General features: G+C 39.3%; 1 protein-coding gene across 1 annotated transcript in view; it reads left to right on the top strand.

Annotated features, from left to right (window-relative positions):
- CCDC6 (coiled-coil domain containing 6) overlaps window positions 1-25,125 on the top strand; it is a gene marked incomplete at both ends in the record, with an annotated part of 97,032 nt that extends 71,907 nt beyond the window's left edge. The window contains 6 exons of the mRNA XM_084246138.1: window positions 9,253-9,356; window positions 11,132-11,292; window positions 15,419-15,575; window positions 18,200-18,300; window positions 23,747-23,871; window positions 24,931-25,125. Coding sequence (XP_084102264.1) covers window positions 9,253-9,356; window positions 11,132-11,292; window positions 15,419-15,575; window positions 18,200-18,300; window positions 23,747-23,871; window positions 24,931-25,125 — 843 coding nt within the window. The remainder of the gene's footprint in view (window positions 1-9,252; window positions 9,357-11,131; window positions 11,293-15,418; window positions 15,576-18,199; window positions 18,301-23,746; window positions 23,872-24,930) is intronic.
- Between the last annotated feature and the right edge of the window lie 520 nt (window positions 25,126-25,645).

The following is a 25,645-nucleotide window of genomic DNA, read 5'->3' on the forward strand; positions in this document are numbered from 1 at the left end:
TTTACTGCCCAAGTTTGAGTTGATGCACTTCGTGACATACATCTTACATTAATGCAAAACAACTTTGTTATGTGCTTGCTTGCTATTTGTCACAAACTCTGCTGAGAAAGAGGACTGATGTTAGTTCCCTGGTCTCATGGAGCTGCTGGGCTTATGGACAGTAACGAGGGATGCTCTGCAGTGCTGCAGTAGAGGGGAGCAGTGTTAAAACCACAGCACCAAGCCCCCCACCCCTCACCCCGAGCCTGCTGAAAAGGACCTGGAACTCTTTGGTACCTGACGGCGCTGAGATTGGAGCAGAGGAAAAGACACAGCATGGGTGACAAGCCAGCCTTGTTGCAGCAAAGTAGGAATGTGGAAAGAAACAGATACAAGAGAGAAGATAGGCAATAAAAAGTAGATATAGGTACTACATGGAGTGCAGATGCAGAGAACAGAGAAGAGAGCATGTGAAGTGGAATCATTCCCCTTTGTTACCAAGCATGGAAAAAAAAAGAAAGTGGTTCTGGCCCTCTGTGTGTGGTGTCTCTGAGAGCATGGCTTGGTTTTACAATGTGTTATAGAAGGCAGCCACGCAGCTATGCCAGACCATGCAGTCCTCAACTCTAGTGGACACCCACTGGATACCCTCAGGACCATGAGACAGCATCAGGGATGACACCCACTCATCCCAGAGGCTGGGATTTAGAAGGATGAATTTCAATCCTCAGGATAAGATTTGATTTTTTTTTTTTAGATTTATTTATTTATACAAGCACTGGGTACAGTCAGAAGTGTGGGAGGGTGAGAGAATTCACCAGAGCTAAAGCGGGGAACAGAACAGGCAGACTGACAAAATACACTGCTGAGGGGAGCAGCGGGCATGGCAGGAGAGGCCTGTGCACCATGTGGGACCCTTGTTGGCGGCCGGGGATCGAACTGGCATTGCAGAGGCTGTGGATAGCTTCGCAGCCCAGCGCTCAACCGCTGCGCCACCAGGGGATGCCCTTGATTTTTTTTTTTTTTTTAAACGAAGCATGGAAACACTTAGTAAATTTTCACTTCTACTAGGAAAAAAAATGTTTTAGGTTTCCAGTTCTTAGAAGAGTGGTTCTTATTTAAGGATATACAGTAGCCTCTCTGCCTCATACTATAACCTTTCTGCCTTAACAGTCTGAAGGAAATTCGTGCAAAATAACAAACCAATTGATATCACACCCAGTTCTCATATAATGGTGATACTACTTACTGTACTAGCTACAAGACTATTAAACAGATTATCTTTGTTACGTAAGCAGCAGCGAATTGAGTGGCTAATGTCTCATGTGCAGGCTTGCATTTTTGGGTGATTGTTTTGTTTGCTGTGGAATAAGGTATTTCTTAAATTGACAGGAAAGGTGGCCAGCCCAGGCCATGTTAGTTTCATTCATGCTAATAGCTGCCCTTGCTGAGCCTGGCAGTGGGAGGACTGTTGTGATCGCTCTGGTTGGCACCTGGTGGGTTTTCTGTGTTATTTTGAAAGTGCAAAGAACAGCCATGTTTTTGAGCATCCCTTGCATTAAGAAGAGGAAGTTTGAGTGATGCCTTCAAACCTACTTTGAAGTTTGATATCAAATACTAAGTTCAAAATATGGAAATCTTGAAAACTTTTTTATTAAACATTTTGTATTATATCAATAACCCACTGCTTTCAAGAAAATTTGGAACACACAGAATAACAAAATTAAAAAAAAAAATCTTAGACTCACCCCCAAACAACTGTTACTGATAATTTATTTTTTAAATAAAACATGACCTATGTCTCCATGTTAAGCTGCATTAGACTACAACCAGACATAATCATTATTAACACTGCAGAGAGCTTGGTGGGAACTTGGTTCTAACAAATCCTAGAGAATGTTTGGGTCACTTGAGAATATTGGACATAGCATCCTACCTACTGCTTATACGGGAGAGGTGGAAAAAAGCCTCAGGATAGCCAGAAGTGGGCAGTTTGGGACATTGAAATTAGGCAACCTAGGCATAATGTGCAGGATGCCAAAGAAACTTCAACAGCCTTTTTTCAGTGAGTTAACCTGTTTGGCCATCCAGGAGCCTTCAGAATATTATGCAACCAACTGAGAAGTCCCAGCTCCAGACCTGTGAAGCTAGAGTCTGTTCTGTCAGCACAAATAAGTTTCTCTGTAAGAGGGAAAAAAAAAAAAGAGATGAAAAAATGCCCCAGAATTCCTTGCTTGAACCCATTTCAATTAAGAACAGAAACTTACCAAACCGTATTCCTTGTTGACAGACTTTATGTGCAGTGTCAGATAATACTTGTCACATAGATCAATTTGTATAAATGTAACTTGACAGATGAGAAAAGTTTCAAAATTTATTTCCTATGTTGAGAAAGAGGCATCTCGTCATAATCCAACAATATGCATTTTCTGCTCATGCACTGAAGACAGAGTTTACCTGTTCAGTTGAAGAGCATGCTGTCCTGCAGTAAGGGCAGTAACATCCAGGGATCTGGACATCCTTGGTGGCACAAGGGGTTGAGCACAGCCCTGTGAAGCTATCCACAGCCTCTGCAGCACAAGTTTGATCCCCGGCCAGGGAGCTGACCACATGGAGTAGCATACCTCTCCTGCCTCACCCACTGCTGTAATTCATTCAGTCAATCTGTCTATTCTGCTCCCCACTCTTTGTCTCTGGTGAATCCTCTTACCCACCCACCACCACCACCCCCCACCCCCTAAACCTCTGGCCTATACCCCAGTTCTTATATGCATAAAAATAGATAAATCTTTAAAAAAAAAAATCCAGAGATCTTGTACTGAGATTACCGGCTCTTTTTTAAATTGCTTGAACTCTGTTCCTTTATGATCAGAACAAGAATTTGGTTGATAATTTAAACATTCTTAGCTGAATATACATAGAAAATGAAAGGCCAAGTAATTCCAATTTCTTATGTAAGGAAATGGGACAGGTGAGGTCATGACTAGAATGAAATGAATTATCAAGAAAGCTTCCATTTTGGGTAATGTTATTTTCTCTGTAATATTATTTTCTTAAAGAAGCTAAGTTCTAGACTGTTGGTAGCCACTTATGTGATAGTGTATTTGCAACATAGACTATGTATATGTGTAGGTACACTATATATACATAAATTTGTGTGTGTATATACACTATATACATATATTAGTATATCCATATACCATCATATGATTTCTCACCTATATACTCTTGCTACAGCCAAAAAATATACACCCAGTATTTGAAATATGCGTTCCATCAGTGGTGATTCTTTGGTAAGAGTCATATATGCAAATTTGGGTAATGCTGTGCTGATATCAAAATGATGAAAATTGAATTCTGGAAGCCTTATAAATATGAGTAATTTTATGTGTTTCAAAAATGGTCATTTCTCAGAATCACTGAAAAAAAGCAATATTTATTGAGATGTAAACTATGAAATAGTACCAGTTTAACATACTAATACTTTCCTGAAGTTATATCCATTTCAAAGAACAAATCGGATTTTTATAGAAATACAATTTTGGAAGAAGAGGAGGTGGTATAAACTGCAGTAAAGAAGGTTAACTCTGGGATGTCAGGAAAATTCTCAGCCTTTCCAAATAGCTAAGCCATCACTATCTTTATCCTTCTGAGAGTATATTGACTCATTCTGTGTTTTATATGTAAATTAATATCCTAAATGTATTGATGTACAGTTAAATTATAGTAATATAGTATACAGGAACTTGTTTAGAAGATTATATCCAAATTTTTTTTCTATTTTAAAAATAGTAAATATTCTTTTTTAAAAATGTGTGCAGGCAGGAGAAACGGAATATAAATTATCACCAATGCTACATTTACCTGAGGAACAACCAGGTTTCTCTTGTTAGGTAGTTCTTTATGATTTTTTTGGCTCCTCTTTCCCTTTTTTTGCTCTATCAGTTTATTTCTGATGCATGAAGGTAAATTTCTTTTCAACTGTAATTTTTGACCTCCTAAACTTGAAAGTGACCATGCAGAGCCCTTTTGCTTTTTGTTGAAAAACTTCTATGGGCTCTTTCTTCCTCAGCATTGCATGAGCCATGGTGATGACCTAGAACTTGTTTTTCATTCTGAATCTAGCAGCAGCTTGATTAATCAAATAGGTTCCTTGGGGACTCTGTGGTCTATGAACACCTGTCTTAACTCATCTGTAACACAAATTGGCGGCTTGATTTCTTTAGAAAAAAGTATTTTCCAGAAGGCAGGGATCAGATATCTTCTAGTTGAGGATGATTGCCAAGGTTGAGCACAATTCCACTGATCACCTGAATGGATGCCAACAGAGGCAGTGTTCAAGTTGTACTTGTCTTTGTTCTAATTTGTAAAGGCTTTAATGTGTGTTCTCAGCTCCTCATGTCAGTTGCACCCAACATATTTTAATATATCCCCCGTGAGTCCTATTATGTCTCTTTCTGTGAATATATACATGTATACATGTAACCTTAATGAATTCAGTTGTACTGACGGAGTAGGAAAGAATGAAGTAAAATCTTTTATTGCATGTACTCTTATGTGGAGAAAAAACTGCCTTAGTCTGTTTGGGCTGATATAGTAAATACCACAGCCTGGATGGCTAGCAAACAACAGAAATTTGTTTATCGCAGTTCCGGAGGCTGAAATTCAGGAGCTGGGTGCCAGTATGATGGAGTTCTGGTGAGGGCCATCTTCTGGGTTACAATCTGCTGGCTTCTCTATAATTTTTCTGATTGTGATTTAGTTGTTTTCCTGAATATTGTACTTTTGCTTTTCCCAGATGATGCTGCTATACCTCCAGGGTCACCACCTTGAATGTCCATGATACTGCATAATAAATTGTTACGAAATTGGGTGAACTATTAGTGACCTTCAGATAATCTCTAACCTGGAAGATTTGGGGTGATTGTTATATTAATTCCTAATAGCTGCTTGTGTTCCTAGGACCTGCATTTAAAAAAAAAAAAATCTCATCAACCAAGAGTTTGGTTAATGTAGGTCTTAGAATACTGTTAATTTTTTTTTTAAGATCTATTTTTTATTTATACATACAAAAACTGGGGTATAGGCCAGAGGTGTGGGGGGTGAGAGGAATCACCAGAGACAGAGTGGGGAACAGAACAGGCAGATTGACTGAAATAAACTGCTGGGGGGAGCAGTGGGCAAGTCAGGAGAGGTCTGCTGCGCCATGTGGGTAGCTCCCTGGTAGGGATCGAACTCATGCTGCAGTGGTTGTGGATAGCTTCCTAGGTTGTGTCTTAACCCCTTGCACCACCAGGGAGGCCCCTGTTAATTCTTTTTCTAAACATTGCATATACTCTGTACATCTTTAAGCACTTGTTATGATACAGTGTAGCAACCCTTGAGTCTGTGTTCTGTTTATATGGCAGCTTTCATTTTATGGGCTTCCCCTAACCCCCATTATTTTGGATTAGATGCAATAGTTTATGTCTTTCAAAATTTTAAGTTAGATATTTGAGATTTTAAAAATATTTTTCCGGAGAAATGATAGTAATAGACTAAAACTGTTCAAAGTAGATTGTAAGGAACTACTAAAATCTTTCCAAATTCTATAGTTGAGCCTGGTAAAGTTTTTGCTGAGCATTCCTATGCTTCCATTACTGTCCCCATCTTAGTATCATCTAATTCTCTTTACATGGGAAAAAGTTACAGTGTGAAAGACTTGTAGTGCTTTTGGGAGCCATCTTTCTGCTGCCCCTAACATTTTTGCCTGGTGGAGATGGTGGAAGTGGGGTGGGGCCGGGGGGAGACCAAGAGAGGGGAGAGGGAGGTGGAGGTGGGGTGGTCTACCTACTGAGAAGATGCTGAGGATGACCAAATTCAAAGGAGCCAGCTATATTTTTATATACTAAGTTTATTAGTTGATGAGGTGTTCTATATTTAATTTGGGATCATAAGAGCTCTTTTGGTCTGATGTTAATTAACCTGCAATGAGAAGGAGAACTTCTGCAGAGGAGTAAAGAATTTGGCAGTTCATTGAACTAACTTAATTATAAAGCAGTCTTTCAAATGAATATTCTACAAATCAGCTATAATCTATCCACTGGTGCTGGATGCTCACAGAATAAGCAGTTGAGTTAGCCTGGGAATTTGATATTTGGCAGTGGATAAGTGGGTTGCTTGAATATTGACTTGAAAGTGATCAGAAGGATAAAATATTTTAGCTACACGAAAGTGAGGTTTGAAGGTAGAATGGGGCCTCCCTGGTGGTGCAAGGGGTTAAGGCACAACCTATGAAGCTATCCGCAGCCACTGCAGCACCAGTTTGATCCCCGACCAGGGAGCTGCCCACATGGCGCAGCAGACCTCTCCTGTCTCACCCACTGCACCCCTCAGCAGTGTATTTCAGTCAGTCTGCCTGTTCTGTTCCCCACTCTGTCTCTGGTGAATCCTCTCACCCTCCTGCACCTCTGGCCTGGTATACAGTTCTTGTATGCATAAATAAATAAATCTTTAAAAAAAAAAATAAAGGTAGAATGTATAGCATGACTATAGTTGATAACTCCGTATTATATAATTAAAATGTGCAAAGAGAGTTGAACTTAAACATGCATGTGTATCACTAATATATATCATATTTTATACATATGATGCTGGCTGTGTTAGCCAGAAGGGTTGAATCCTTCACAATGTGTGTGTGTGTATAAAATCATCATCATGCACATTTAGTTTTTATTTGTTAATTATACCTCAATGAAACTGAAATTAAAAAATAAAACAAAAGAAAGTAGTAGTTAAATATCATTAGGAAGGTGAAAAGGAAGTATTATATAGAGACCAGCATAAAAAAGCAACATGTCACTGGACTGATGTTTCCATTCAAACAAGAATACAAGCTTATTACCCTGGAATCTTAGCCATCATCATCATCCCTCATATGCTTATCTTTAACTTCTCTGCCCTTTAATATTACTGAGAGCTTCTCAGGAATGCTGAAAAGTTGAGATTTTTATTTTATTTTATTTGTTCATTTTTTTTAAAGATTTATTTATTTATTTATACAAGCACTGGGTACAGTCAGAAGCGCCAGAGGGTGAGAGAATTTACCAGAGCCAGAGCGGGGAACAGAACAGGCAGACTGACGAAATACACTGCTGAGGGGAGCAGTAGGCACAGCAGGAGAGGTCTGCGCACCATGTGGGACCCTTGCTGGCGGCCAGGGATCGAACCGGTGCTGCAGAGGCTGTGGGCAGCTTCGCAACCCATCGCTCAACCACTGCGCCACCCGGGAGGCCCAAAAGTTGAGATTTTTAAAACTGAAAAAAAAAAAGACAGGAAGCCTGTTTTCTAAGGCTAAAGATAGTATGGACTCCTATAGCACCACTAGTCTATGTAATGAAGTAGCCAAGAATTTAAGCTGCTGAGCTGGGATTTCCAGTATTGTCTGCTTTATGGATAAATTAAATTCGTAAAAATTCAAATTTCACCCCCAGGAAATGGGCAGTAAATTGATAGCTGGTAGCTCAACCAACAGGTACTAAAAAAGAATCTGAGATTCATGTATTTTTTTTTTTTTAGATTTCTTTATTTATACAAGCCCTGGGGTACAGGCCAGAGGCGTGGAAGGGTAAGAGAATTCACCAGACTGCTGAGGGGAGCAGTGGGTGAGACAGGAGAGGTCTGCCGCACCATGTGGGAATCTCCCTGGCCAGCCGGGAATCAAACTGGTGCTGCAGAGGCTGCAGGCAGCTTCACAGTGTTGCGTTCAACCTGCTGCGCCACCAGGGAGGCCCCATGTATTTTTTTTTTTTAAGATATATATATATTTTTAAAGATTTATTTATTTATACAAGATTGATTGATTGATTTATATAAGCACTGGGTACAGTCAGAAGCGCGGGAGGGTGAGAGAATTCACCAGAGCCAGAGCGGGGAGCAGAGCAGGCAGAAGGACCGAAGTACACTGCTGAGGGGAGCAGCGGGCGGCAGGAGAGGTCTGCGCGCCATGCGGGACCCTCCTCCAGTGGCCGGGGAGCAGCCGGGGATCGAACCGGCGCTGCAGAGGCAGCGGGCAGCTTCGCAACCCAGCGTTCAACCGCTGTGCCACCGGGGAGGTCCTAAGACATATTTTTATTTATGCATACAGGAGCTGGGGTGCAGGCCAGAGGTGTGGGGGATGGTGAGAGGATTCACCAGAGACAGAGGGGAACAGAACAGGCAGATCTACTGAAATATACTGTTGCAAGGAGTAGTGGGCAAGACAGGATAGGTCTGCTGCGCCATGCAGGTTAGCTCCCTGTCTGGGGATCAAACTCATGTTGCAGTGGCTGGCGATAGCTTGATAGCGATAAACATTAGCTCCTGCACCACCAGGGAGGCTGATTCATGTGTGTTTCAACCTGTCTTCCTGCTCTCAGACCCTGCAAGCTCTCAGACTCACAAAGGCATCCTTACTTTCCAGCTATCTACTGTCTCCCACTCTGTTACTCACAAGTATTGTTAGCAGAGGAGGCAGGCTCATGATGTACCTCAAGTACCTATTTTTTCTTTCAAGATCCTCTGTACTTGCTGGTTGGACAGGACCTACCTTTAGGTCACAAGGTGATGAACATCTTTTTTTTAATCCTGGGGTGTTTCCTTGCCTGGGTTTTACCATGTCCAACACCTGTGGATTCCTCAGTTCTGAAATAAAAGGGTAGATATAGATGATTTCTCTTGCTAATTCTGCCTCTAAAACTCTGGGACTGAACTAGCTTAGCTTGGAAACAGCTGCTATATGGACATTGGTGAGAGTAATAGAATGGGTAGCCCTGAAAGGGACCTCAATGTCATCTGGACCAACTTTTTCATTTCATAGATGAGAACATTAAGACTTACAGTGGCTGAGTACCTGCTGAAAACCAAGTAATTAGAAAGTTATACATAGGGAATGACAACTTTGACTTGATTTTGTTTTTGTTTTTGTTTTTTTTTGGAGTTATTGATTAGCATTCTGCATGATTAAAATTCAAAGTAGTTGGGCTTAAGTTTCTCAAATAGATATGTTACTACAAAGTGATGTCTTGCTTGAATTTTCACTTGCATACCAGTGACCCCCTATAAAGTTTCATTCTTTCTAAAGTAAAATTTCAGAACTAGATGCACTTAAAGCATCAGTGCCAGAAAATTGCCAGCTTTTTTTTTTTGTTTTTCAGTTTTCTTAAGTAAGGGGATCCTAATGGTTCAATCAAAAAAATCAAATTAACAAAGTTTAAGTGACTTCCTATTCTCAATAAAACTTTTTCCTTCCTTTAGTTGAGACGAGAGAAGATTGACCTTGAAAATACCTTGGAACAAGAACAGGAAGCACTAGTTAATCGTCTCTGGAAAAGGATGGACAAACTTGAAGCTGAAAAGCGGTTTGTTTAGTTTTGCAGTTTGGTCTGTGTGTGTGTTGGGGGCTGGGGGGGGGGGGCTACACCTCTGGGTGTGATGGAGGAATATCAATGAGGCACTTTAATTCCTTGGTTGGTGCTTGTCATTTTCTCTTGCAAAATGAAAAATTTTGAAAGCCTTTGAACTACTATTGGTCACCTCATTTTCCCCCTTTTTTTACTGTTTCAGAAGACTTTGTTTTCCTTTGGTGTAAAAAGAATGACAGAATTCACCTTTAAATTGTTCTGAAAGATAGTAGTAGACTCAAATGTCACCTTACTGAGTTGGCTTTCTCATTTGTTTTCTCACATGCTTAGGATATATGCATTATGTGCATCTCTAGAAGGCATTTTACCAGGAAGACTGAGATTTTATTAGAAAAATTATGTTTGAAAATTTAGTGTAAAGAACACTGGTCTGTATTTAAAGTTGGGATACTTTGAGTTCAGTATATGTACATGAATGTGAAATGTCATTCAACAGCAAGAAATTCTTGAATCTCTTTGTACCAGATATTGTGTAACTTTTACTTTGCAGTACTGCATACATCGAGGTGGAAGGGACAGGGTTTAAAGAATGGCAGAGAGGTTCTCTATACAGGATATGTGTATGAATGTATAGAAGGGAGTTTCTGAACAGTATTTATGAATGTTTCATCAGGATCATGTTTGTTAACCAAATTTTTTTCCATAAGTATTTAGTTTGGATGAATATCCATAAATGGAGTTCATCTCTACATTGGTCAGCCACATACATATCACAGGCTTTAAGAAAAGTGAAAATTAGAAACATGTTTACAAGGAAATATTAAGCTGTAGTAGAATCAGCTCTGTTTTGCATCATTGTAGTGATACCGATTTGAGGTATTGTAGTGACACTAATAAATTGAATGTCGTAATGTAGGGGTCACTGCAATACATAACAGTTTTCTTAATAAGAGCAAACCTGAACGTAATTCACAATTTGCACTTAGTCAAAGTCAAAGGTAAAAAGTTAGAGGAAAACAAGTCACGTCACCCAGTAACTTAAAAGGAGTTATAGAGCTATGTTGTTAGTCTTTTGAGAACTCACTTGGAGGTTTTATATATGTTAGAATCAAATTATTGCACTGAGTAATAGGTCATTTTGTAGGTCAAAAGCTGTCAAATGTATTTTTATGTGATTCAAACCAAAAATAATTGGAGAAGGTGGCATCAGTAATGATTAACCCTGTAATTTAGGTATTTTTTTTGTTGTTTTTTTTTTTTTTTTTCATTTTTATCCCTGCTGTGGCCTGAAGCAAAGGGCCTTCAGCAGTTTGTGGTGCCCTCAGGATTATTTTTTTGGGAGGAAATTTTAGAAGTTGAGTCTCTTCACGTGATGCCATTCTCCGGGGATATTCATAGTACGTAGCACTTAAATTTCAACCCTTAGCACTGAGAGAGTGAAATTCCTTTAGTATGTCCGTGCCCTCAGACCAACATGTTGAACATCTGACAGCAGATAATTTTGAGTGCTTCTGTATGCCAGACATCATAATCAGAAGCAAATGTTAGAGAATTTTTAGTAATGCTTAATATCAGTGGCTAAGAAAAGAAAAAAGTAGGATGAATCCTTTGGTACTTACTAGCTTTTGACCTAAATATCAGGTAAAGGCATCCAGAAGCCAGCATAAATGAGCAGGAGGGGCTTGCTATTAAAACAAACCCCTAGCTAGTAACTTCTTTGGTCTTTAGAAGGCAAACTTTTTTATTGTTGGAATTTTTTCTTTTTAATGAAGAATCCTGCAGGAGAAATTAGACCAGCCAGTTTCTGCTCCCCCATCACCTAGAGACATCTCCATGGAGATCGACTCTCCAGAAAACATGATGCGCCACATCAGGTTTTTAAAGAATGAGGTGGAGAGGCTGAAGAAGCAACTGAGAGCCGCCCAGTTACAACGTACGTAGCTTTTAGTCTTTTGTCCGTGGAATTAATGCATTTACCAACTACAGGGTTTCATCAATATTTACAGTTGAATTTCCATGAATCAAATTAATACTGAATTTAATTGCCAGTACATATTTATATAAGTATGTATAATCCTGGAATACATTTTTTTTTTTTTAGTATTAATTTAAATTAGATTTTGAAGTATTATAGTCAGGCAGAGCAAATAGTGTAGAGTACAAGCTATTGATTCAATTTCAGGAGGAGATTAATTTCTGAGCATTTTAAGTCAGTAATACATTTGTTTGGGCCTTCCTATTTCTGCTTTTGGGGTGGTCAAATTTATTCGGATATATAATATAGTGAAAATATGCAGGGAAAAATTAATTCTCCTTTTCACCTCTGATTCCCAGCCACTCAGTTTTCATAATTATCTGTTTTTAATGTTTTTTCATATATATGTGTGAGTGTGCATAGTATAAGCTTCTTTTATGTAATCAGCACATGAACATACTCTTCTTTTTTCTGTGTTCACTTACTATAGCTTGTAATTTCTTTTCCTGTCGATACACACAGAGGTGCCTTACTCTTTTTTTTTTTTAAGACCATATAGTATTCAGTTATATTTCTATATTCCATAATGTATTTAACTAGTCCTATACCAATCAACCCTTTTTGGTTGAGATGTTGCAATCACAGTAAACATCTCTGTATGTACAGTTGATACCTCTGCAAAAACACTTTCAGGATAAGTTCCTGGAAGTGTCTTTGTTAGGTAAAATGCAAGTGCATTTGAAATTTCACTGATTCTGTTTTTCTTCTCAAATTCATTGCAAGTTCTAATCCAGTACTATATCAGATGTTACATCAAGATCATCTTTTAAAAAAATACAGTGTGTTAGTTTTCTATTGCTGATATAACAGTTGTCCATTAACTTAGTAGCCCAAAACTATACAAATTAAAAATCTGGAGGTCTGACATCTTACTGGGTAAAAATCAAGGTGTCAGCAGGGCTGGTTCCTTGTGAAAATCTCTAAGAGAAGAATCTGTTTCCTTGCTTCTCCTGCTTCTGGAGGTTGCCTGTGTGCTTTGACTCCTGTCACTGTCCTTGCATGTGTGCCACTTGCATTTCTGTCATACCTTTTTTCATTCTGATCTTCATATCACCTCTTTTTAAGACCCTGTGATTACATTAAACCCACCCAGCTAATCCAGGATAAGCTCCCCATCTTAGGGTCCACAACTTAACCACATCTGCAAGGTCCCTTTTGCCATATAAAGTAACATATTACAGGTTTTAGTGACTAGGATATGAGCATCTTCAGGCAGCCATTATTCTGTCTGACCCCATCCAGGTTTCTGGGCTTATTGGTGGCTCCTGGTTCCCTGTAGTTTTTAACACAGATAATTGTGATGTGTACCCTGCTTGAGAACCACTACACATATCCTTTGGAAACAAATTGCGGAGTTCTTAAATATTAGTTTTTCAAAGGTTTTTTGAGTTTTTGCCAAGCTGTTGTCCTTTTAACACCTTTCTAAACTCCTTTCAGTGCCATCAGTTTGCATTATTCTCTGTCTACTTGCCTTTGTGTGCCCCAGACAAACATTTTACAAGAAACTTGGAAAAAAGCTTATACTCTCAATACTGTACTATTTGGGCTTTGAAGACACTACACATACCCACAGAGGCATCCATAAGTGTTATTTTGATACCTGGACAGAGAAAATTGAGCAGGTGGTACTTGAACCTCTTTCCCCAGTGGTTCTCAATTCCATTTGAACATTAAAATACCAGGGGAGTTGTTAATATACCAGAGGATAGCACTCATTCTCATGGATTCTGTTTTAATATTTTTGGGGGGCTGGGAGTATCTGAGTGTAGGTATAACTTGAAAAGGAATACATAATGGAAAGGCCACCTTTGTATCATCTGGGAACCACCTCTTTGAGTCTGGCAGTCACACTCAATTGATGCCATCTTTAGCTATTTCAATGTGGCTGAAGATGGCACTTAATACTATTTCAAGGGTGGGAAACACAGCTTAAGCCCTCAAGTGCTAGGCCCCTAAATCTAGGGAGGTCTGTGAGAGACAGAAAGTAGGTGACTCAAGCAAGTAAATCCAGTTTCTTAAATCAGGTGTGTCAATGTATAGGCAAAAGGCACCCAGGGGACACCACGGTGTCACCCCTCTGTGCCTGGTCTTCTCTGTGCCTCTGTCTTCTGGGTCAATTGCTGAAGTTCCAGGAAATTTTGCAACTATCACTGACTGACATTCTTGTTATGGATCATAGTTTAAGGATCACCTCTCCAATTTTTCAGATGCTAAAAGATTGCCATTTCATTTGAAAGACGGTATTTCCTCTTAAACTATCATTCCTGAAGCCTCATGAATCTAAATTCTTTGAAGCTTTCCTGTTTATTAAAATGAAAGGTAACTTGGTCCAACAGCCACTCTTCTCTCCTAGAAACAATAAATACTCGGAGGAGCCTTCTAGTGCTTCCTGTAGAGCTAGTGAAAAATTCTGCATGCTTGCATATTTGGGATAAAATAATTTAAATCGTTTATATTAAAAGTGTACTTTGTAGATATTTTCCCAGCATGCCTTCAATTAAAGAGATTTTTGCATCTGGATTAGACAGCAGGGTTTCTGGTTATATTGAAAACAACTGAGGGATTTAGTATATTGTACACAGAATAGTGTTTAATAATTTTGGTATTTTTATATGAATTTTTACAATAAGGATTTTTTTAAGAGTTTTTGGTATTTTCTATAATGGTGCTGGCTTAGAAATCATGCAATACTCATCATCAAAAGTCATTTCCTAAATTCCAGACCTTCATTAAATTGCTTAAATAGGAAAGTAATTTGAGAGACTTGGAAGTTTTGAAGTGGGACCAGTTTAGGAGAGAGAAGTAGTCATATGGCCTTCCGTGCTTTCCTTCTTTCTTAAATTTGAACCTAGCTAATAATAAGGAGCAGTAGCCTACAGGGCAGTCTCTCAGACATGGTCATGACCACTCTGAAAGTATCACTATTTTTCAGAAAAGAGCAGTAGGTGGAGGTTTTCCGTTTTCTGAGTCCTGTGACTGAGATAGGGTAAAAGACAGAAGCAAGAAGGGTAAACATTACTGGGTTATTTTGGTTACTTAGTAACAGCAGATTCTGAAGTAAACCAGAAAGGGAGTGGGTTGCCATACTTAGCCACTTGCCGGAATGGTGCTGGAGTTTACCAGGAACTCTGGCTCGGAGTAACCTCAAGGGCAGAGGTTGCTGTAGCTCCAGGTAATGCAGCAGCAGGAGACTCTAGAGCCCTTGAAGTGTCAATTCAGGAAGATTCATGTTCCTGAGGGGAGAGAATGTGATTGGCTCAGTCTGGGTCCAGCATTTAGATCCTGTGCTAGTCAGTCTGACCTGGGACTACAAAAGACAAACACAAAGCGGTGTTTGTCTTAAGCGAGATGCCGTCCCAAGAACCTAACTACATACATACCTGCTGTTTGACACAAAAAAAACTGTGTAAGCCAGGGACACTGTCACAGGCACAACAAAAATTAGTCTTATTTGAAGTAATAATCCCAAGTTATTTACTGTCTAGATTTCTGCTTAATAGGATTACAACTTATCTAGAGTGTCCTGGTACACTGGTTCCCCACCTGCCCCCACTGCAGGGCACCGGTGTGCTAACAATGTGGCAGGCGCTTTCTCACAGGAGACTCCCCACACTTTGCCTGGAGTTGCAGGAGAGCAGAACTGGTGCCTAGGGGAGAGTCCCTGGCTGAATCTCTCTCCCCACAGTTTCCCCTGCTCTCTCAGCTCCAGCAGAGTAGAGAGAGCTCCGGTGGCTACTAATTCCAGACTCAGCTACAACAACTCCACCATTTCCTCTTCTACATCAAACACTTTAAAAAGCAAGTAAGTGAGACAAAGATGCCTAACCTTCCGATATTACTTCATTTTATATTTTTTCTCTAAATGCAAATGGTTGGTCAACTCTGATACTTGGGGTGACCTGTAAAACCAGATCTCATCTGTGTGGGATGAGAACTACTAACCCTCTGTCTATGGCATAGCTGCAGTCTCAAGATTTGAGTGTGACCGGGGAACACAGTTTGATTGAGATACCTTGCTTTTCAGATTCAGAGAAAATGGCCCAGTATTTGGAGGAGGAGCGGCACATGCGGGAAGAGAACTTGAGACTGCAGAGGAAGTTGCAGAGGGAAATGGAGAGGAGAGAAGCCCTCTGTCGGCAGCTTTCTGAGAGCGAATCCAGCCTGGAAATGGATGATGAAAGGTGAGTATGTGTCTAATGAGCCTTGTTAAACAAACAGAAAAAGAAAACAACCCAGAGTCCAAGAGACCTCCTTCACATCCTGTTAGATGTGAAAGGAGATGGTTCCACATTTATTTACTGGGATGATGAGTGCCACCACATCAAAGTAGATGCTTAGAATGGGAAAACAAAGATGATTGACTATTTTCCTTAAGCCCCAAAAGAAGAATTGCCTTTCCAAAATTATTTAGAGGGAAAGTGAGAGAGGTGGGGTTAGGAGTAGTGAGGCAGAGTTTACATTTGCTTTTGAATTAGTCTAATTCTGTGTTACTGTTTAAAACCTGGGACCATATTTGTTCATAGAGCAAGCCATAGTACAGACGGAGGAAACAAATGCATACAGAGATTAAAGAACCAGCAGGAAATAGGAGGCTAGTGACAGCCAGAAGCCTTGCCTTAAGACACTTGGTAACTTTTGAACTGTTTTGCAGTTACTTTTAAAAATAAAATGAATGCAGTGCCTTTATCTACTTAAACCTGTGTATTACTCAAGTCCCCTCATTATCCCACTGAGAAGTGGACTGAAGTAGAAGTCATACTGTACTAACCTAGAGGAAATGGCGTTTCTCTCACTTTCAGATTTTCTTTTCCCTCCTCACCTCCCTCTACTTGGGAGTGACCTGTTTGAGATAAGTATCAAATGTAAATTGAAAACATGTTGAATTGGGGCAGGAAACCTGCAATTAGGGAATTAGTTTTTCTCTGAACCGGATCCTTTCTTCAAAGAAATGTCCCTGTTCTGTATTAGGGCTAACTTAGCCGGACAGTGTGAGAGGTGAGATGGAGCTTCTTTGGGGACCCCTCCAAAATAGCCCCAGGCAGCCAGTATCTGACCAGGGTCTGCTAATGACTATAATGAGGAGTACTGCCTGGTGATGCCAAAATACATTGCTTAAAAACATGCAGGCAGTATCAGCAAATGGGAACTCATTCTATTTCTGTTAGACCCCTGGAGCTAACAAGACTTGTGATCTATTTGCTGTGGACAATGGCATTAGCTTTTCAAGAAAAATGTGAGATTTTTTTAGAATGGAGGTCTATTTTTATAATTGAAACATTATACAAACAGAGCAGTGGGTCATCTATTTAAAACCTCTGTATGTTTCTGAATAAAGGGTATTCTTTTACGTTTATATTCTAAAACTATCATCCTTAACTCTGAATTTCACTAATCTATTTCTGATAGTACGATTGCTCAAAGAGTGGTTTCTGAAATCCTTATCCTTAACTGAAAATCATTCCATTAAGAAGATAAAATATTAAATAACTTATACCATAAGACACAGAGCAGACCATGTGTTAACACACATACCATGTACTAAATTTCCAGTAAGACTTGCTCCAAAGGACAATTTCTTTGAATTATGGTGACAAAGCTGGAGCTCCTTCAGACTTCCAAGTTTTGTGTTTTTGGTTTTGTTTTGTTTTTTTCTCAGAACTTGTATTTACTCCAGAAGGTTTGCCTTTCCTTTTTAGGTCAGCTTATCCCAGTAGCATACAGTTGCCCAATAAAGATTTCTCTTCTCCCTACTGGGAATTATATAACACATTTGGGAGACAGAGAATAGATACATGAGATGTCTACGAGTGTGTTTATTGCTTGAAGACCAAGAGATAGTCTCGACTGCCTCACAGGATGTAGAATATGAGGAGAAACCCAACCTGGTGCCACCTTCCTGGGCTGCTGAAAGGATGGTAGAAAGAGCTGGTGGTGGGTAGCCCACACCAAGTTTGGGAACCTGGTTTTCTCCAAGTTGAATAAATGAGTGTTGAAATGGCTGTTTTAACATTTCTCTTGTGAATTGATTGATATCAGTGGTGGAGATCGTACTTGGGATAAAGATGTATGTTCATGTCACCATTCCATCCTTTGGTTGCAAGGCTGCTGAAGAATAATATGATGAAGTCTCTCAAGCAGAACTTTCTTTCATCAGTCTCTGTGCTTGTTCAAAAGTGAAAGCTGATGTTCCTTATGATCACACTTGCACATTTTCAAGTGTGATGTGATTTCTGAATCCAGAAGAGGTCAGGTCCAGCATGGGTTGGCTACTGTGTGCTGCAGTAGGCTCTCAGTGCTCATGTCTTTTTATTACTTTCTGCTGTTAAGCCAAGTTTGCTTTGTAGACAGTTGGCATCCAGTTCATGGAAATATATATCCTTAAGCTTTAATTTGATGGCATAAATCTTAGAAGATTGAGAAGGGTTTGACTTGCAAATAACAATTTAAACTTAGTCATTGAAATATGGATGTGTCTATAATTCTTAGGACAGTGGAGATGAATTTCTGCATAGCTGTTGTGATGAAAAGAACCTGGTCCTCTCTGTTGTATGATGCAGCTGTCACCAGGCCTCCACCCTGAGCTAGAACTTTCTGGATTTTCTAGCCCCTACCCCTGGGGGCTAGAGTTTGCCAAGCAGTGGAGCACTATGACACTATGACAGCAGTCATGCATTTTACACTCATCCCTTAGAGCATCATTTGCTAAACATACACGAGATTTGATCCCCCAGGCATTTTCATAGGAGCATTCTAAAGAATGACTTGAAATGCAGGCAAATCTCATCAGTACCTTGTCTCCTCTTAGGTATTTTAATGAGATGTCTGCGCAAGGATTAAGACCTCGCACTGTGTCCAGCCCGATTCCTTACACACCTTCTCCAAGCTCAAGCAGGCCCATATCACCTGGTGAGTACATGTTCTCAGAAGTTTCTGAGACCGATCGATACCTGGTATGTTTGATACCCATTCCACAGTATGCTCCCTTTGCATAGAAATACCTTGTAAACCCAGAGACCCATGATGTGTTGTGTTTTGTTTTGCTGTTTTTTTTTTTTCCAGAAACATCAAAAACAAATCATTGTCAAGACTGATTCTTAGCTTGAAATTTTTAAACATAAATGTAATGTCAGCTACTGTTTGTCTTCAATTTTTTTTTAACCTTAAAGGAATTTAACTCCAAAAGACCTTTTTATTTATTTTTTTTTTAAAGATTTATTTAATTTATTGATGCATACAAGAGCTGGGGTACAGGCCAGAGATGTGGGGGGTGAGAGGATTCACCAGAGACAGAGTGGGGAACAGAACAGGCATACAGACTGAAACACACTGCAGAGGGGAGCAGCGGGCAAGACAGGAGAGGTCTGCTTCACCATGTGGGTTGCTCCCTGGCTGGGGATGAAGTTGTGCTGCTGAGGCTACTATTGCGGTGCTTAACCCCTGGCGCCACCAGGAAGTCCCCAAAAGACCTTTTTAAAAGACTGTCTTGACTATGGTTTTAATTGCTAATAGAGTGACGTTAATATTGATTTTGTTGAGAATTTTTGCATCTGTGTTCATCAGGGAAATTAGCCTGTCGTGTGTGTGTGTGTGTGTGTGTGTACACACGTGCACAGGCGTGCATGCGTGCGTATGTTCTTTGTTTTGTTTTGGTACCAGAGTGTTATCAGCCTCTTAAAATGTGTTTGGAAGCATTTCTTCTTTCTCAGTTTTTTTGAATAGTTTGAGAAGGATGGGCATTGATTTGTCTTTGGTTTAATAAACTCATTAGTGAAGCCATCAGTTTCAGGACTTTTGTGGGGTTTTTGATAAATTTTGATGTGTGCTTGGTTTGTTCTGGTTCTCCATTTCCTCCTGATTCAATCTTGGATAGTTGTGTAATTCTAAGAATTTGTCCATCTCTTAGATTATTCACCTTACATGCATAAAAATGTCCATAATAATCTCTTATGATCTTCCATATTTCTGAAATATCTATTGTAGTTTGTCCTGTTTTTTAATCTTAGAGTTGTCTCTCCTTTTTTTACTTTGCAAGTCTTGCTAAATGTTTGCCTTTCAAAGATCAGCTTTTGTTTTCATTGGTCTTTTGTACTGTCTTTTTAATATTCGGTTTTATTTTTGCACAAGTTTTTTTTCCTCACTTTTGGTTTTGTTTTGTTTTTCTAGTTCCTTAAGGTGGGAGGTAAGATTATTTGAGTCTGGTTTCTTGATGTGGGACTGTATTGACATGATAATATTTTACTATTCAAGTGTCTCTTCTTCCTACCCCCATCTATTACAAGTTTTCTTTGGGTGAATTTCATAGGGATTATACACACCTTGGTATCGTGTTTTATTTTAGTTAATATGTTTTTCATGAATTATTTTTAGTAAATCACCTTTTAAAGTATAGTCTTGAGTTTGTGAACACTTAAATGAATCTTAAAAATTTTACTTAATGAATTTCTATATCTAAGCAAGAGAAATTTTTTCAGCAATAGCTTCATAAAGTCACAGCTGCTATTTAGAAGACTAGAGTTTTGGATTTGGCGTTTTCAACATAGGGTTTTAGATTATTAACACTTACTATTTCCCTGAGCTAGAGGGTCTGATGCATGATGATTAGAACTTAAGAAAATAAAAATTTATATAGTTATGGGCCTCTGAGAGTTTATAATCAAAAGGGGAAATATAAGAAAGAAGCTCTTAATACTAGGCAAGAAGTATTGAAATTTACATATTTTATGTCCCCGCAGAAGGTAAGTAAACCATGGAACATCCACTCAATGGAATACTATTCAACCATAAAAAAATTGACTATTGAGATGTGATAATTTGAGTGAATTGCAGGGGTGTTAGGACGAATGAAAGCAGCTAATCTCAAAAGGGTTCAATATTGTATGATTTCATTTATATAGCATTCTCAAAGTGAGAAAATTACAATGATGGAGAATGCAGTCATTACCAAAAGTTAGGATTAGAGGGAAGGTATTATTTTAAAGGGATTAATAAAGGGGTGTATTTTTGTAATGATGGAACATTTTGTATTCTAATAATGGTTGAGTTACTGTAATGTATACATGTGCTAAAACTCCATCCATTCGTACACACACAAAGATTACAATATACACTGATGAAATCCAAATAAAATCTCTACCTTAGTTGTTAGTATTGTACCATGTCCAGTTTCCTGGTTTTGACAAAGCTGTGGTTATGTAAGATATCTTTGGGGGAAGCTAAATGAGGGATACATGGGAGCCTTTAGTATTTTTGCATCTTCTTATGAGTCATATATTTAAAAATAAAAAGTAAAATTTTTAAAAAGCTAAATTGTGTAAAAAGAAATTTAAAGAGAGAGCTTCCAAATTAGATTTTGAGATGGGGGTCCCTTCAAAGAGGGGTTAGTGGAGTTGAAACCTAATGAGCCCTTGCTTTGTACCAGATACTTGGAGCACCTGGTGATATTAACTCATGTCATCCTCAAGCAACCTTGTGAGTTAAATGATCTAAAGTCCACTATCACTCAGTACCAAGTGCAGCAGCTTATGTCCAAGGTAATGTGGCAGTTTGTTCTGGACTCTGTGCCTTTCTAAAGGCAGAGGACACTATGAACTGAGATGCAGAGGTCAGAATCAAGAGCAATAAGTTCTCTGTGGTTCTGTTCACAGGCTGCTCTGAGGCTCTACTTCCTCAAGATTCTGATTCATCTGTTTGTGGTTGGGTAAGGGTTTTCATACACAGTGTCAGAGAACGCTGACCTAGAGAATCAGGAGATAGTTTGGAGTCAGATGCAGAAGCCCTATATAATTGCCAGAGGATTTTTTTTTTTTTTTAAGCTAGGGAGTGGAGGATCTTCAAAGTTTCTTGATTAGTGGTTTGACTGGTTTATAATTAAAATTGGAAATAATTACCCTAGTAATTTTACAAAATAAGCCAGAATTTTTTTCTTTTTTCTTTTTATTTTCTTTTTTTCCTTTTTTTTTCCTTCTTCCCCCCCCCCCCAGATTTTTTTTTTTTTAATAAATTGAACTCCCTAAGCTTTTCTGTCTGCAGGTAAGGATCCATTAGGATCCACCTTCATATCCTTTCTCCTAAATTTCATCACTTTAATAAGAAAATAGAATTAGTTCCCCAAAGCTGTTCAAAAAAAATTCTTTCTCCCAGCTGATAAAACACCACAGTAAATTGCCAGTTACCTCCCAAAATGGTACTTTAGGCCAGACCTCACTTTTGTAAATGTGAACCAACAATCTGTAATTGAAAATGGAAAGCAGTACTAGTTGATCATCAAACCAAGAAATACTTAGCATGAGCTGTTCTGGGACAGGACAACAAAAGTTAGGCTTGGTGACTCCATGTGTCAGTGTGACTTCAAAAGATGGCTTTGAAAAGTGTCCTCAACAGATTGGACTTTATGTAACTTAGAAAAGAGGTAAATGGAGTTCAAGCTTCTTGGCATCCAATAGCTGATCTTAGGTGTGAAGGGTTGACAATAGATTCTTTAATTTGTGCCTTTGTTTCCATTTTCATTCAATAATTAATTTAAAAATTACCCCGTGTTTGATAACCATGGTAGATGGTTGGGAACTCCAAGATGTAAAGTGACTTTTATGTGGTGACTAGTAAGTGATGCCCTAGACACATGAGCACCTAACTGCAAAGGTCAGGGCTGCACGGCTTCCACCTGGGTGTTGGTACTTTAGGAATGCTTGATAAACATAACTGTGCAGACGCCAATCCAGACTTACTTTGCTCTTACTAATAGTAGAGCAAAGATGGGAACTGTGTACTTTTTTGAAACTTTAAGGATGATTCTAGGGTCCTAAATGAAAACTGTGCATAATAATGAAATGGGCTGGTGGGGTTTTTTCATTGAATATCCTGAAATGCAGAGTTCTCAGTGGTGATTTTGTTTGCCTTTGTGACTTTTACACACACACATGCACATACACACAAGTGGTATTTTGTTACTATTGGTGTGTCTTATAATACTTCCCCTGTTCTTTTATCTGGCTTTTTGCCCCTCAGCTCTGTTTTTTTCCAGCTTTGTTCTTGTGTTTTTCTCATCGTCTTTCGACTACACCTCAGTTGAATTCCTGGCACGGATTTATTTATTTTTTTTTTAATTTAATAAAAGCATTTAACATGAGATCTACCTTCCTAACAAAATTTTATTTCTATAATTCAGTATTTGTATTTGTAGGCACAGTGTTGTACACAGCAGATCTAGAGAACTGTCGCAATTAGGGTACTGAAACTTTTTGCTCACTGAATAATGATTTTCCATTCCTTCTTATGCCAGCCCTTGGTAACCACCATTCTGTTGATATTCTCTGCTCCTATGAGTTTGAGTTTCCTCATATAGGTGGACTCGTGCAGTGTTTGTCCTTCTGTGACTGGTTTATAATATCATCAGCATAATGTCCTCCTGGTTCATCCCATGTTGTCAAACATAATGGCATGTCCTTTTTAAGACTAAAAAAGTCCTGATTTCAACTCTTTCAATAAATACCCAGAATTGGGATTCCTGATTACAGTAGTGCACGAGGGTTCCCTTTTCTTCATACCCTTGGCAACACTTAAACTTTATTTATTTTGTAAGGATGGCCCAACTAACAGGTAGGTGTCAGATGCTATCTCATTATGGTTTTGATTTGCATTTCTCTCACGGTTAGTAATATTAAGCTTTTTTCCCATATACCTGTTGGCCACCTGTATGCCTTTTTTTTTTTTTTAATGCCTGTTATTCAGTTGAGTCATGTATTGGCTACTGAGTTGTAGGAGTTCTGTATATTTGGGTGCTAACCCTTCATCTGATAAATTGTTTGCAAACATTTTCTCCCATTCCATAAGTTAGCCTTTTTATTCTGTGGATAGTTTCCTTTGCTGAGCAAAACTTTTTCCGTTTGATGTAGTTCCACTTGTCTATTTTTACCTTCATTGCCTGTGCTTTTAGTGGGAAATATCTGAGAAATTATAGTTTCAGGTCTTATGTTTAAGTTGTTAATCTATTTTGAGTGTTTTTTGTAAGATGGGGGTCCTGATCCGCTCTATTGCAGGTGGATATCTAGTTTCTAGTTTTTCTGGTATCAGTTGTGTAAGAGACTGTCCTTTCCCCATGGTGTATTCTTGGCATCCTTGTTGGAGATCATGTGACCATTTATGCAAGGTCTTATTCCTGGGCTCTCTGGTCTGTTCCAGACCCTTTATTGCCTATCCTTTATTATCCAGCAGACCACTTAAGGAGCCCACTAATCATCTTACCTGTTTCCATTTCTGTTGGTGACTGAGAACTGCATTCCAAAGTCACATAACTGGTTGAAGACCCAAATGATCGGGTTTGAAATAATACTTACAAGTTGTTGTTCTATTTCAGGTCTGTCGTATACCGGTCATACAGTTGGTTTCACACCACCAACTTCACTGACTAGAGCCGGAATGTCTTATTACAATTCCCCTGGTCTTCATGTGCAGCATATGGGAGCGTCCCATGGGATCACAGTAAGTATTCACAGGGCAGGAAGCAGCTCTTTACACTTCATGGGGGTAGCAGCTGGTCCTCCCTGGGACACGAGGTTGAAGCCCTTAGACATCAGTTCTAACATTTTCTTCTGCCCACCCCTGTCATTTTATCTTAAAACCGTAGCGACTTCCCAGTGGTTGGATACTGAATTCTGGGGTTGAAACTAAAGTGTTTCTTAGGGGGCAAACCTTCAACTTCACTTTCTGTGAAAAATTGCCCTATGTGAAATGTAATTTGGACTCTATCCAATGCCTCAATTGAATTCTGGCCAGCTCCTTGCCATAACAAATTATAGTTGGTTTCCATAATGTCCAAGATATTTATTGTCTGTACCACCCCACCTTACTTATCCTTAATCCTCAGTGTTCTCCCTGAAATTAGCTCTTTTTCTTACAAAGAATTTTTTCCTGGAATTAGAAGCAACCCTCTGAGGGCATTTTTTTTTTTTTCATTAGACCTGATTCTTTGATTGATTAATAATAGTGATTGGAAATGTACCGGGGGTAAAGAATAGGAGAGAATGAAAGATATTCCAAATAAAGGGAATTTTTAAACAATTCTACAAAAGCATGTGACATATTTCTGAATTTTGTTGCAGATTTAATGGGCTTTATGTTATAGCAGAAATGTTTTTGGTTTAGCTGTTGCTTTCAGGATGTTAAATTCTTGTTTTGAGTTGTAAAGGGAACTGGGGACATAGAACTGACAGAAGAGTTCAGCACATGACAGAAAAGGGAGCACAGGACAGCCAGTTTTTAAGGTTAGGACCATCTCATTGAAGAGTTTAAGTTCAGTAGTTTGCTCAGTGCACATTTCATACTAATTTCACACAGCCTATTCATAGGCAGTAGGTGTAACTGCTGCCTGGTCTTCATGTTTTCGTTGCTAGTTCAGAGACCAATAGGGATGGACAAGGACATCACCGCTAGTTTCTTGTCTTTGGTCAGCTGCACACTAGCCTCAGCTCTGAGTGAGACTGTTACATAGAAACAAGCTGTCTTTGCCTAGACTGACCACCGCTCCTGTCGTCTCCACAGAGGCCTTCACCACGGAGAAGCAACAGCCCTGACAAATTCAAACGGCCCACGCCACCTCCATCTCCTAACACACAGACCCCAGTCCAGCCACCTCCACCTCCGCCTCCGCCGCCCATGCAGCCCGCGGTCCCCTCGGCAGCCACCTCGCAGCCCGCCCCTTCGCAACATTCGGTGCATCCGTCCTCCCAGCCTTAATGCATGTGCTTAGTCTGAATCTCATGTTGGGACTCATACAGTGGAGCCATCTACTCAATGCCAAAGGCTTCCTCCCCTGGCATATTTGGATCTGACTTATTTGCACTGAGGTTATCTAGGCTTCACTATTAATTGTGTTGTAAATGTTTGTCGGAAACGCAGCCAGTGTTGTGGGTCTACAACACTAAACAGACGACTTTTTCCATCAGTGTTTTACTTGAATCTCCATGTACATCCATTCCCTGGCTGGAACATTTGCTATTCAATATTTGGTAATTCAGCAACAGTGTGCAATTTTTGCTTGGCCCCAGAGCTTCATTTTCCTGGCTTTTAGGTTTGTAAAATAAAAAGGGATATCTTTTTTATATTTTTTTTTCATGAATTTGCAGAAAATTCCTGCGCTGTTATTACCCACCCCTCATGGTATTTACCAGACATACCAATAACTCAGCACTACAATTCAAACCTTTGAAAAATCTAGCTTTTGGTGTAGAATGGAAAGTTAGATGGATCAGTGCCC

Source organism: Talpa europaea (genome assembly GCF_964194135.1).
Source record: "Talpa europaea genome assembly, chromosome: 10".
NCBI classification, from domain to species: domain Eukaryota; kingdom Metazoa; phylum Chordata; class Mammalia; order Eulipotyphla; family Talpidae; genus Talpa; species Talpa europaea.